Here is a 14,502-nt window from a genome sequence, read left to right as displayed (position 1 = left end):
TAAAAACAAAGCATACCTAAGAGTGAACAAAAAAAATTGTAATAAATCATGTATCATATTGAAAAACATAAACCAGATGGTCTTTCTATTTCATTATTCTTCATTAACAAGTGAATGAAAATCATAAACAACTATCAAATTTGTTTAGATTAACTACCTTATTCAAACAGAACAAAGATTTGGCTGAAAACCTTCTTATTCCAGATAATCTTCCCTCACAATCAACCACTTTACAGTTAAAAGATAAAACAAAGCAAACAAAAAATCCTTTTGCTTTCTTTGCTTTCCAAATGAATGCTTTAAAGCAATGAGTAAGATAACAGACATACTGGACATTTTTTTTTCTGCTTCTTTAGCAGTCAGATGTCTGGAACAGTTCTGCAGAGAAACAGATATAGTACAGCAAATCGGAATTTTTTCCACAAAGCAAACAGTACCATAATCTGCCAAGAGCTCATGAGTTCCCTCATAACTGATCTTTAAGAATTGTCTTAAAAATCTGTAACTAGAAAGGTGGACCATACCTGCAATTCTTGATTCTAAGTGAATTTTAAATAATTCACTTATTTAAAATTTTATTATATGCTATAGTGGTTCTTGAGCTCATAGTTTTAAGCTATCTTCAGTAGAATAAACAGTTTTCAAGCCAGAACTACCTATTCAACACCTAAATGAATACAGAGCTCCTATATGATATATGGTGTCATAATTCAGGGACCACTGAGCTCATTGTCAGGCCTGGTTTCATACCAGAGTCTTCATAAAACCTGAACACGTGTGGTTACTGAAACACAACATTCCCAACTCAGTAGCTCAGAAAATATATACAAGCAAGACAGAGGAGTGACAACTAAACAACAGTTTCAATTAACTTCATTTGGCCTTTAAGCTGTCCTGAGAACCAGAGAAAATGTTATCTGCAACATAATTTGCTGAGAAAACGAAGCTCTCAACAACAAAAAGTGATGGAAAAGCTATGGAAAACAGAGGCTGGAACAGGAACACTTTGCTGCAATAATCACTTTCTCAAAACCCTTATGTAACATGCATAATTAAAGCCATGTAAAAATCAGGTAGGAGGGACTATTTTAGTTAGTTATTATGATAGAAGTGGAACATTAGTATCCAGAAGGTTCCCTACTACTAAGGAAAAAAAATCCATTGGTTAAATGTCTAACAGGAGGTAATTATACACCCAATTAGCTCCCAGCTTTACCCAGGAACAGGATGCTGTAAAACTGCCAAAAAGGCTTTTTCAAAAAATTATCTAGGTAAGCCAAAATGTTTGATTGCTGGAATTCAGCCTATCTCTAGAAAAATCTAGGGTAGGAGGGCCAAAATAGTGGCACTCACATTCTTTTCTGAATAATCAGCAATTGTTCAGAGGGCAGGTAAACTTACATGCCTGAACGCAGGGAAACAGCTGCTTGTTAGGTGCTGCACTGCAGGCAGCCTGACCACATCAGAGTAAGAAACAGTATCTGAGGAGAAGGCATCAACCTTTCTACTGATGGTCATGGAAAGTTTCTCCTCTTAACCAATCAACTGCCCCCATCACACATAACCAGAGTTGTTCCATTCATCACTCTGGCTTAGAAACGTTTTAAAAACTGTTGTGTTCCCAAAGCTGTATTTTTTAACCCTGTACATGTGTGCAGCTGAAGGAACCACCATATTCTTCCATTTTTTATACTGGTATCACTTCATTCATTCTAGAAGGTTGTATCAAGAACTTCAGAGAGGTTAAACTGAGAAACTTCTTAGAAAAAAAGAAAAAACCCAACTTTTTCCCTGATGTCAGGAATTTCTAGTGTATTCAGTCAAACCCTCTATATAGTCATTGAAAGAAGGGGGAAAAAAAGCCCTTCTGGCTCAAACTGTATCTATCATAAGTAATATTTTCCTAGACTGGCACTCTGGTTGCATTAATTTTCTTGTACTTCTGAAGGACCACAATAGCACAAAAATCTGCCCTTATAATCTATGTGAAGTGTCTTAATGGTTACGTCAACTGTTCCTGTGTCTGTCTCTCTACAAGCAAATCAAGATTCATACTGTAGTGAAATTATACTTTTCTCTTCATCTTTCAAACAGAAAAACTGGAACTTGCTTCCAAAGCAGAATGACAAGCTTTTTGAGAGGCCACTGAAAGAAAGCATACCTATCCTCACTAAACCTCCAGTAAGAATTCTCTAAGAATTACTGATGGCACCAAACCAGAAGTAGGTTCATAAGCTATAAGATGGAAAAGCAGCAGCAACCAATTTCTGTATACAGGTAGTTTTTTTATTATTTTATAGTTTATTATTTTTATTATTTCTTGCATCTCCTAAAAATCACAGAAGATAATAAGATAAAAGGGGAGAGAGCGTTCAGGTAAATTTTGGTCATTATACTTCCTCTTTTTTAAAAGCAAAACTATTTGGAGATCCTTGTGAAATCTTTAAATATTTCCATACATAGAAGTTTAAGCTATTGACAAATATGGTATAAGAATGCAGATCTAAGTATACAAGTTAATCACAGCAAAGAAAGGCAGTGTCACATTTTTACTACCTCTAGCAGTTTAGCCAAAGTTACCTTTGACCATTCCCTGGGTAACAAGGAATTGCTTTGTAGAATTCCCAATTTTATAAACTTCTTCAGTAAGGAGACACAATGTTGTCACTCATATTGCTGATGGAAGGCAAAAGAAGTTCTGCACGATATTTCTAAGCCTAAGAAAGCTATACCCTGTTCACAAGCATTCGCTGTGCTCACAAACCAGCCATGACAAACTGATCTGACATTGCTGAACATATGCTGATCTGAGGCAATGAGAATATCAGGCAGTCTAAGCCTGCAGTTTGCTAGAGCTCTGGAGTGCTGCTTTTACTACCTCAGAGTAAAAATTCAGAGCAGAATGTTGCAATTCTGCACTAACCCACCTTATGCTGCCTGTCCTAGAACACAAATCAATTTGCTCTCTGCCCAAGGAAACATCCTGACTGCCCTGCAGGGTCATGCCTTCTGCAGCCCTGCAGAATCTTCCCAAGCCTGCAGCAGCCACTGCCCTCTTGTGAGCTGCTTGGATGCACTGATGAAGAGTAAGGGGCAATTTGGCTTTCTCCAGTTCTTTCCAAGGGCTCCCACAAGGAGCATGCATGGCATCATGCAACAAAACACTGTATACACACGCACAGGGTGTGTGAAGAACATTTACAGAATAGGCACATTTCATATTAAGGCCCTATTAAGAAAAACCAACAACAAACAAAACTGGTCACTCTTATGTCAGAAGAATGAAAAAATAAGAAAAAGCCAGAGTTCACTTTGCCAGAATTAGTTTACTTACCTCTTTTTCACTTAAGTAATGTTTTGGTGAGCCATTCATACCATTGAATTTGCCAAGACGAAAGGGTAAATTCGACTTTCTGAAAGCAATACTCCACACACATTTGTTCAGCAGCTTTGTTACTTACCAAGTGGAGGCTGGAGCATGCCCCCTTTCTTTTCACAGGTCCCAATGGGCTGTATGTCTGAGGAATCCACAAGCCTCCAGAAATCATTTTTGTTGTCACTCCCATCGAGCCGCAGCCGTAGCCTGGCACCAGTGATTCCAATGACTGTAGCAATACAAACTGAGGTAACGTTGCGAGGATCGTGGGCTTCCAGCTTCATGCCAACTTTGAAATCATTCGTAGGCGGAATTCTAGACTACAATAGAAGGTGTTAATACTGCTAAATTTACCAGCCTGTTCAACAGACAGCTTTATTTCCTCCAAACTTAGCATAAAAATGATAAATATGAAGAAGCTTTTAAACTTTTCAGTGTCTAGCAGCAAGTCAGAAAAGGCAACTGGAAAACCTACCAACTGCATAAGCATGATTGATTTCTAAGAAGATAAGGATGGGGTAACAAGGGAACCTTTATGAAGATATGAACACAAGAGTGAAGTGAAAGGAATAAAAGGACATTAGGAAACATGACATTCAACTCAAAAAAGTCCAAAAAACCAAAACGCAAACCAACAGACACGTGCAAAAGAAAATCCCAACCACAAGGTTCATTAGCTTCCAATTCAAAAGAAACAATTATCCTCATTGTAATAATATTTTGGAAATCTAAACAAAATTTGGACCCTTCTGTATCAAAAAAAAGCTTTCATTACAAAGAAAGAAGACAGAAAAAAGAGTTAGTGTTAACATTTTTAAGAAAGAAAATAGTCCTAAAGACGCATGAAACTTTCATGCTGAGACAAAAACTGGTTTGTGCTTATTTGTAGAGAACTGAATATAATCACAAACATACAATGCAATGCCAATTTAATTAGCACAGGGAAAAGAAATGTGACAAATGCAATTTGGTTGTTAGGAAGAACTTTTTGTCACATGCTAAAGATGAACAAAAGAGGGTATTTTTTACTCATGTATCAACACACTACAGGCAGAGATTGACTGGATTGCAGTCTGATTACCTGCCTTCTGTCATATTGCAGGCAAATGACATGTAATGATGTTTAAAACTTTGTATGAACACTAACTGGAATGGAATGACTCTCATTATTCTCCTTACTTGTCTCCTCATTTTCAGCCTAAATTTTATTGATGGAATTTTTGGCCAACACTATAATTTAATTTATTTTTGCACTTAAGCAAATAAACCCAAAAGCTACAACTGACTCTTTTTCAGTACTTTTCAACAATGTAAATAAGTAAAGCACTGAAATTTCTCTTAGATGATGACTATTCTCCTATCACCCCACAAACTCTTTTCTGCAACTCTTCAGTACAAAGCTCGTTTTGAATACAGACACCCAGAACTGTAAGCAGCCTTCCCCACGACATTTAACCCCAGTAGCTATCCTGTTCAGACTAACACAGTCTGACTTCTAATACAGGAGGCATGTTAGAATACACAAAACCATAGGCATTCACTCTCACAGGACTCCTCTGTCCCCCTGTGCCTGCCTGACCAGGCCAGGTGGGGATCCCACAGCAGGTAGACAAAATAACTTGCCTGTCTGTGGGCCCAGGAAAAGACAGGAGAAATCTGCTCCTGGAACAAGTGTTAGTGATATTTTTTCTCTGCCGCATTTAAATGTCTAAAATACATCTTGCTGTACTTGCTATATTGTGCAGGTGCACTATTTGCAACACACCCTAGATCAACAGCAGGAGCCCTGGAGGAGCCTGAGCCCAAAAGCCTAAGAGGCGAGCAGAATTCAGAGAGCATCTGCCAGCGCTGAACTCAGACAGCAGGCTGGCTGAAAGGGGAGCCCGAGCATATTAAATTTAAAGGGCAATTCAATTTCAGGATATTGCTTGTCAAGCTGTTATTTTGTACAAGCGGGAAAAGCAACACAAATCGAGAAAGTGGGGAGTTTATTTCTTTGTGGAAAAGGTGAGCTTGTTTAAATACCAACAACTCAAGACATTCTACTAAAAAGGTAAGTCCTCCATGATAGTTTGTCTTTAAATAAAATAACAAAACCTCACTCAGTAAGAGCTTTCCTTTAAGTTCTGCTCAAATCACAAGGGACTGAGCTTTTACAATTAAAATTTTCAACTGCTTGGAAAAAAGTTTTAGGGCAAGAAAAAGGAATATGAAGTGCATTGAAAATTTAAGTAGTTATTAAAAACAACTTAAAGCAACAGATAAAATACCTTCTAAATTAAGATAAATACTTTAATCAATTTCCATTATCTGTCTATGTCTTAATTTATGGTAGAGGCTTTAATTTATTGTTCCCCAGGTATTTTTTAATTACTACAAAATTTAAACTTTTTAAATTCCCACAGGTCACAAATTCTGGATGTAACTGTCAAATTAATTTTCTTGCTGCACTTTATTTTCTGGCTGGCTACAGCAGTGTATTTCCTTGAATTACACAGAGTAATAATGGCATGTACAATCCATGTGCAACCCAATAAAAGTCAAATTAGTCCCAGGCAAAGCACGAGCACTTTGGATTCTAAAATCTGCAAACATTATGTAGCGAGAGGATCTAGCTCGGCACCTATCACCATTGCATGTCACTTTCTACCTAAGGATCAACTCTTAGAAAAAATGAAAATCTGCACATGCAAATTGTTTTGAAATTTGCTGTGCACATAAATTAAAGCTCTTCTTTTCAACTCACACACTACTTAAGCAATCCAGGTCACATGGATTTATGTCTGTGAATGCACGTCACCTAAGCACCTCTATTCAAGGCACTGGTTGCTCAGTTCAGACTTCTTGAGCATTACTAGGGGAGAGGAAGATGCAAGAAAGGCACATGGAAAAGGCTTTTGAGCAGCTTTCTGCATCAGTTACATTCCTTGGGAGCATACACTCTGGTCATGGTGGTTTATGGTCTGTGAGTATGGCATTAACCTCAGAAAGATCCAGGGACAAAACACCACCCTCAGCCTCTACCCAGGAGGAGTTTGAGATGTCTCTGCCTAGTGAAAAACACATACTGTGAAATTAATTTCTGCAGCTCCACTCAGAGCTATGCACACCAGCGTTTTTAGCCACCTCTCACTGAAAGCAGCATGAGGGGGGCTCTTCGCCCTTCATCCTCATCTGCAAAGAGCAAGCTAAGATCCAAGATCTAGCATGAGGAAATGCTACCACCTGTGTTTCTCTCTCCTAATTCTCCATTCCTGCAACTTCTTCAGACTCACTGAGTGATGGCTCCTCTCCTTCTCAGACTATTCAATTTGTGCTGCTTTTTATTTGGGCCCCCACTGGAGGCCAGTATCATTTACAGTACAATTAGACCACCAACAGACCCTAGAAAACAATTTCAGAGCATGCCCAAGCCACTAAACTAGACATGCACTGCCTGTCACACCTATTACACTTCTATGAACCTGAACAATCCAATTCCTTAGCAACTATCTTCCTAACACAGTGAGGGCACACAGATAAATATGATTCCTGTTTAACTTTACACAGACAAGACACACCTCAGCTTGGGAAAACACAGAGAAAGATGCCTAAAGACACCGACTCAGTCTCCAGAGGGCAGAACAACTGGAGGTCATTAGCTTGCACAAGATGATAAATTTAAATTGCATCTGCAAATACATACTAAACCATCAGGTAAGGGGAATCAAACTTTTAGGGTATAGAGTAATACAAAATAGTACATTAAACACCCTTCATCATAAATCCAGTATTTTCTTTGTATTCCCATATATTCCACTTGATTTTTTTTTAATTTTAGTATCTGTTACCCCTAAGTAGAAAGCACTCTGCTCAGAAAGAGATAAAATTAAACATACTAGAGACACAGGAAAAAAAGTGGTAACTCTACTACACACACATCTTACAGCTAAACAGAATTGAAAGAAATCTTTCAAAAATGGGGCAGACTCCTCTGACAATCAGCCAATTTTTTAATTCTCAATAAAACCATGGTAGCGCTAAGATTATTGAAAAAAAAGTAGAAAACATTTTTGAACACTGACAAGGCTATCTGTTTTCATTAGCTAGTCTTTTTTTTAAAGGAAAACAGAGTTCAAAGAAACAATTTTAATGAAACCCTCAAAATTTGGCTTGAGGCAGAAACCAAGAACGAAAAAACTTCCGTAGCTGGTAACTGCCAAAACTGCAAGTTACTGATAACTACAGATCAAAAGAAGTCAAATGGGAAATCTGCAAGCAGTCTAAATGTGAAAGTTTTTCTAGGATCACCCAGTAACAGGCATATAACAGACACACACTTGCAAAATAGTATCTGGCATACCTGTCTGAAACAATGCAGAGGGGCAGCTACTGATTCAGTCTCTTTCAGATAATCATCCCAATTAAACTGTTCTGGAAGACACAAGATAAAAAAATACATATACACAGTTATAAAAAAAAGGAATTTACATTAAATGAAAAATTGAGAAAAGAAAGGGACAGAAAACCCAACTATTTTATAGAATACATTTTTTTCAAGAGCAGAATCATTCTCCAATGAAAACTCCACCTTTGAAATACATACAGACCTTGAAGGAGCTTCAAAAGTAACGTTAATTTACAGGGGTGAACAACAATAGGCAAAATTAATATAAAACTTCCTTTTCTTTTTTTTTTTTTTTTTTTTGGTGCTCCACATGCAAAATTATCTAGGCCGGAATATCTAGATTCAATTCTCTGCAGAGGGATCTCCCAAGTATTCTTATATAAATCACATTAGCCTTGCTATATTATTGTTCCCCTAACAGCAGGATTGACAGAATAACCTCATATGAGTACCAAGATGATATACATTGAAAAACACAGACATATGGAATATATATTATGAGCACTATCCACTAGAAATCAACAAAATTAGCACAGCCTTCCAACTGCATCTTTGTCTTTTTTTATCTGAAGTCACACAAAGGTTTCTTTTTGTAGAATATCATGTAATATGGCACAGATAGGTAAATATTATGGCAATGTTAAGTAACAAAATCATGGTATTTTCTTCCAGGGTTAGTAGTGTCATTGTTTATGTGTATGGGCAAGTGGATTCTGAATTTAATTAGTGTTACCAGTTTTGCATGAATGGAAATATACAAAGTACCAACATCCAAAATACAAAGCAAGCATATTAATTTTTTTAATATAAAGTGTAAGAGAAAAGCTACAGCGGAACAGCTAATATTTTTGTTACTAAATTATCTGAGTGAGCTCTTTTGCTTATTTTTCTTGTTTGGGCAGCTGACATCTTTCTGATGCTCCTGAAGAAAAAAGCACTGATGAACCCAAAATGATGCAGTGATGCAGTGATGCCACCCAGTGGCTCAGCAACAGCCACTCACAGTCTAATGCAAAATCCTTGGAGATGATGGAGAGCTTGCTCCAGGTGTGCCAGTAATTCTTCCAAAAACAACACTGGGCACAGACACTTAAACAGATCTCTGCAGTTTTCAGGAGAGAGGAGAAGCAAATAAACAATCAGAAAATGGCAGCATTTTCCAGCACTTGCACACAGCTTCTGTGAAGGATGTGTGGTGGCTCAAACCCAGAGTCTTCCTGCAGTAGGACAGCATTCAGCTGACAATATCAAGTGCCTCAAGCAAAAGGGAACCATCCCCTCGGCCTGCTGAGGTCCTGGGTTTTGGTAAAACAGACTCAGATGTGTACAAGTCCTTTGTCCTTGCCACTGCAGATGCCATGTGCTTATCAGCAATGTGAGAAGTCAGTAACAAGTCAGTAAAACATCAAAAGCTGTTAATTTGGTGGTCTGCAATATATGCAGGCTGGTGAGAAAGACACTTTTACACAACATCTTGGAATTCCACCTATTTTGGAATGAAAATTTTATTCACACATTTATACAGTAAAACTGATTTTGTATTCCTTACAAAAGGCAGGATACATTAACTTAAGCATATATTTATATTTCAGGAAGGCAGAAATAGCTGTTCAGAGCTTTCCCCAGAAAGCAGCCTCCAGATTTGTTGCTCTTGTCATTAACAAGCCAAGGAGGGTGCAAAAATAAAAGGTTTTATCTTACAAAAATTCTTCTTGGACTCCAATAATAAAGCTGCCACTTCAGGTTGCCTTCTGATTAAAAAAAATTTTTTTAAAAATCAGAGTTTACCTTAGTAAAGTACCTAATTCTACATAATTAAATCTAGTCAAAAGAAAACATTAGTTGTGTCCCAGCTGCCTCAGATTTAACATGATGTAAAAGCTGTAGTCATGCATAGCCTCATTGTGTTAAGGACTGTACAAATACAGATACTTTAGTGACACTGCATTTACCAGGATAAACAGCCATTCACCTCCTCCAAAAAATTATATAGTAACATTTCCCAAATTATCTGAATTTTAATAACAGGATGGAAGATTTCATGGTGTGACCAAAAACACAGAAAGAAAGAAACAGTTTTGTTTTTTGCAAGGGGACATTTACTAGAAAGACACAGAAGGTAACAGAACATGTACTAGAAAGACAGAGAAGGTAAGCAGCCAGCTACAGATAAAGCTAAGAGGAAAACAACAATGCCTAGCTCTTTGGTTTAAATCCTAGCCATCAAGAGCTCTTGCAGCAAGCAGAAATGTCCTGAGTTAAAATTAGAAGCTCTCCACCTGTGAAGATACACTGTATTAAATTAGAGCCAAGCTCTCAGAGATGGTGCTAATTATCATTTAATTACTGCAGCTATAGAATCAGGAGACACATGTATGTTTGCAATATGTAAGATGCATCTCTAGAAAGATAAGCACATTGAAAAAATATCTACATGAAAGCTTCTCTGTATTCTCAGTGTACACAGGTAAAGAAGCAATTGTGTTATACATATTTCTAATTTTAAAGACCCTGAAAATATGCAGCTTCTGACAACTAGATATCCTTAAGAAAATTAGCTCATACTAAATAATTTAATGTGTACTTCTCTTCACACTCAAATCTGCAGGCTGAATAAAACAGCTTAAGAAAAGACCGTTATGCAACAACCACGACTTTATAACCCACCAAGAAAGTGAAAACTAGAGAGAAAAAGAAAATGTTATGCTGAAGAGCAAGCCAGCATATACTGGAAATTGAACAAGACAAAACCCAAACCAGAAGGTAACTAGAGCCTTTTGTAAAAGAAAAAAAATATTCATTTAAAACCTGCACAGAAGTGAGGCTCTTAAATAGTGATTCAAAACAAGCAGCAATGGCAAAAAGCCTGACTAATTTAAAAATGGGGGGACTGAGTTCATGTCACAGTTGCCTGCATTACTGGCACTGACCCATGGGTCAATGACCCTTCAATGCTGTATCAATAACCTATCATTTCTTGTCAAACCTGCCAATTCCGAATTAACTCAAGCTAGAAGGGACCTCAGGAGGTCTCCAGCTCAGCTTCCTGCTCCTCCAGGGTTCCTTCAGACTCAATGTGAAGATTTCCTCATCAAGGAGGAATTTCTCATGCTCCAGCCAGTATTTGTCACTTCTTCTTCCACAGTGGCTCTGAGAGGAGCCTGGCTCTGTCCCCTTTCCATCCACCTGACAGGTAGTTGAAGACAGCATAACCATCTCCCATGAGCTTTCTTTTCTTTTAGCTGAAAAAGAAACATTTCCTCTGGTTTCAGTATCAGTTTTTTGCATTCTGGCTCCTTCAATTTTTTGCAGGACTTCAAGCCAGCCTACTCCAGTACAGCAGTGCCTTCCTTGTACTGTGCAGCTCAAAACTGAAGAGAGCTCTCCAGAGACAGCCTCCCAAATTGCCCGCGGCAGCGAACGCCTCCTCCCGGCCCGCTGCCTGCAGGATCCCTTTGCAGTGGAGCTCTTTGGCCACACGAGCTCGCTGCTGGCCCACGCTCCGCTCTGCCCGCGGCCTCGGGGCCTCTCCCGCTGAACTCCTGCCCGCCCGGGCTGCCTCAGGGCTCCGCTCTGCCCGCGGCCGAGAAGGACTCTGCATTCACCGGTCCTGCCACTTCCCCAGCACTGGCAAATCCATCTGAAGGCAGTCCTGCCTTCCAGTCTACTCCTCCCCATCGCATGTTGCCCACAAACTGCTCTGGCAGTGGGTTCTGTCCAATCGTCCCCATCTGACAGTAAGGCCTTAAACAGCATCAGCCCTCATACTGACCTCTAAGAAATGCCACTAGCTACCATCTGACAGGTGGTCCTTGTACAGCTTGACAGTCCAATCAATTTTTCATCCACCAATCCAAACCACATCTCACCAGTTTGGCTGAAAGGACGCTACAGAAACTGTACAGAAAGCTTTGCTTAAGTTGACATGAACAAGATCCATTGCTTTCCCTGGTTTCCAGAGTAACTAAGCACAAAAGGCATGCACAGTTCACACACTTGACAAATCTACCTCCACTGTTCTTAACCTCATTGTTGTCGTTTATTTGCTTGGAAATGGTTTCCAGAAATATTTTCTTTCTAGTCTTCCTGAAGACTTAGATTGAGCAGGCCAGCCTGTAATTCCCCAGGTGCTCCCATCTTGTCCTCCTTGACAGTGTGCACTATTTGACCTTTTCCAGCCATGGTGAAATTTCCTCGATCACTACAAGTTCTCCAAAAGCAGCAAGAAGCCTCCCTGTGACATCAGTCTCCTACCTCAGCACCCCTGGGCGTGTCACATCTGCTGCCATGAATAAGTGAATGCCTGGTTTGTTGAAGTGCTCCCCATCTTTTTTCACCACACGTAATTCTCTAGTTTAGTGAAAGCCAAAAGTTTTACAAAATTTTAACTCAAGATTTAAACTATGAATTGTCACTTGCAGATTGGTAGAATGTTTGGGCAGATGGAACAAGTCATGTCTTCTCAGATCACCCCTCGGTTCCCTTGGCACCCATCTGAGACTTTGGACATGGAGATGCCTCTTTTCTAGTCTTCATCCCATAATCTTTCTTCTTCAAAGATGAGATTTCCTTGTAATTTTTGTTCACACACTCTTGCAAATGCAGCAGTTTAGGTGTAAGGTATTTCATACTCCACTTTATACTGTGTACCTCTCTCTACATATTGTGATCCTTCAATTAAAATTTTTATCCTCCTCATATCTTTCTCTACTCACTTCAGTCTATTTTTTCTTAACCCATTCTTCTCACACCTCCATATCTCCTCTTTGACTTTTCCTATCACACATTGCCCTGGAAACTCTGGAGACTTCCTAGCTGCTAGCCCAAAGCATTGTACGGCATCTTCATCTAGCATCAAGAGGCTCTTTCTGCTCCTTTGCCACCAACAAGCAACAACACAGAATAAAAATTATTTCATCTGTAGAAAATCAGAGATCTTGCAAGAAATTCCTCTCTGTTTGACAAAGCTGAGCCTGAATTTCATGAGGCTGTTCAGTTCCCAGACACTAGGTTAACAGCACAGACCGAGTCAAGAACATGGAATACAGAATGAGGCTTGTTCGCTTAGCACTGCTTCTCCACAAAGCTTTTTCAACACCTTGCTCTCAGCTTCAGGAGGAGGCAGGGACATTTTCCAGTGACTCATGAAATATGGTTATCTTATCCACATATGAAGAGCACTTTGCTGGTGAGGGGTGTCTACAGCACTCTGTCATGTCAGACTACCTTATTTAAAACAGAAACACTGAGTCCAGTTTGACTGGAGCTCCTTTTACAGTGCAGAAGAAGGAAAAACAGACAAATATGCTTCCTTTTCTGGTTTAAAGTAACAGGGACAAATAAAGATGACAGATTGCCTGCACAGGTTGTGGATTCTCCTCCTCTGGAGATACTCCTAAATTTTTGGGATACAATTCTGGGTAATGTGCTCTAGGAGATCCTGCTTGAGCAGCAGGTTGGACCAAGATGACCTCCAGTGGTTGCTTCCAACCTCACCCATTCTGTGATGGCCAAAATCCCAATAAATTAAAAAATTACCTCTGGCAAATGTAACAGCTGAAGGCTGCACTATGACTGGTATTGTATCTTTTATGCAAAGATACAATACCTCAATTACGTCAATTACCCAGCTAATGTGCCAGTATCCCTTCATGTTTGATCACTGACTATGCTACTTGTCTCCACTGGTACCCAAGAAGAACCAGACCATCTATCAGGAGTCAGAGAGCACAGAAAAGTGAGCAGAGTGAGAGTTTAAATAATTCAGCGTCATTTTATCAAGAACTTCTGAAAAGATTCTGTACTGAAGTCCATACTACTAATGACATTTCTTACTGTCCAAATTCAAACAAAAAACGTGAACATGCAAAGCATATCTAAGGATGTTGCTGTTGTCTTCCTGCAGGCCACCACAGAAGCTACCTGACAGCAATCTCATGTATACACTGCCTTATGGCACCTGCTGTGCATAGTAGAGGCTAAATTAGCCAAAAATCTGGATCATTTCTGGTAAGAGTGCACTTTTCCTCCATTTACTAAAAAAAAAAAAAAAAAAACACAAATTCTGCTTGCACATCAATTATTTAAAGTAAAATTAGAATCCCAGGCAATTTAATCCAGTTAGCAATCCTAAAAACTTAAAACTATTAAACTGAAAATCCTTCTTTTGGCACCAGCAAACACAGTAAGGAAACAGAAGGTAACTGCAGCATAAAAGGCATGAGACTGAGAAATACATGAGGGGAAGAACAAACAAATCAGTAACAGTTTAAAAATAATAAAGTTTACACAACATCTTTGATTATACACACAAAGAGTAATTATTTGGCTAGTAAAACTAGCAGGTTCAACTCAAGCAGCTTCAACCATCACTTTCTATATCAAAACATACTTTCCTAACAGCTAGACAAAAGCAAAGGTATGTTTTTAACTACCCACCATAATAACCCAAGAGATTCCAAAAAGGAAAAGAAGTCAGAAAATAGTGCAATCCAAACACACACTTTTTCTTTTAGAGTACCTTAACTAAGAACCTGACAGCTGCAATACCTACCACTTTTTAAAGATGGGTTGTTTGCCTGCTGATTCTTTCCATCTTTCTCTTTTTTAATATTCTTTGAATCTAAAAGACAAGATTCCATTACATAATAAATGTTATATTCACATCATAACTATGTCCAGCATAGCACAGAATGCTTTCAAACAATACAAAATACCTTGTTGAGTTTATTTTGTTCAT

General features: G+C 38.8%; 1 protein-coding gene across 1 annotated transcript in view; it reads right to left on the bottom strand.

The window, feature by feature from the left end:
• The window catches only part of SCML2 (Scm polycomb group protein like 2), a 69,953-nt gene that overhangs the window by 38,138 nt on the left and 17,313 nt on the right, over positions 1-14,502 (bottom strand). Inside the window, exons 3-5 of the mRNA XM_031061214.1 lie at positions 14,317-14,385; positions 7,719-7,789; positions 3,462-3,696 (exon numbers count right to left, since the gene is read on the bottom strand). Of these exons, the coding sequence (XP_030917074.1) occupies positions 3,462-3,696; positions 7,719-7,789; positions 14,317-14,385 (375 nt within the window). The remainder of the gene's footprint in view (positions 1-3,461; positions 3,697-7,718; positions 7,790-14,316; positions 14,386-14,502) is intronic.

The sequence above is a fragment of the Geospiza fortis genome, unplaced genomic scaffold, assembly GCF_000277835.1.
Source record: "Geospiza fortis unplaced genomic scaffold, GeoFor_1.0 scaffold285, whole genome shotgun sequence".
Taxonomy (NCBI): Eukaryota; Metazoa; Chordata; class Aves; order Passeriformes; family Thraupidae; genus Geospiza; species Geospiza fortis.
The sequence above is the reverse complement of the archived record's forward strand: the minus strand, read 5'-3'. Positions and strand labels throughout refer to the sequence as shown.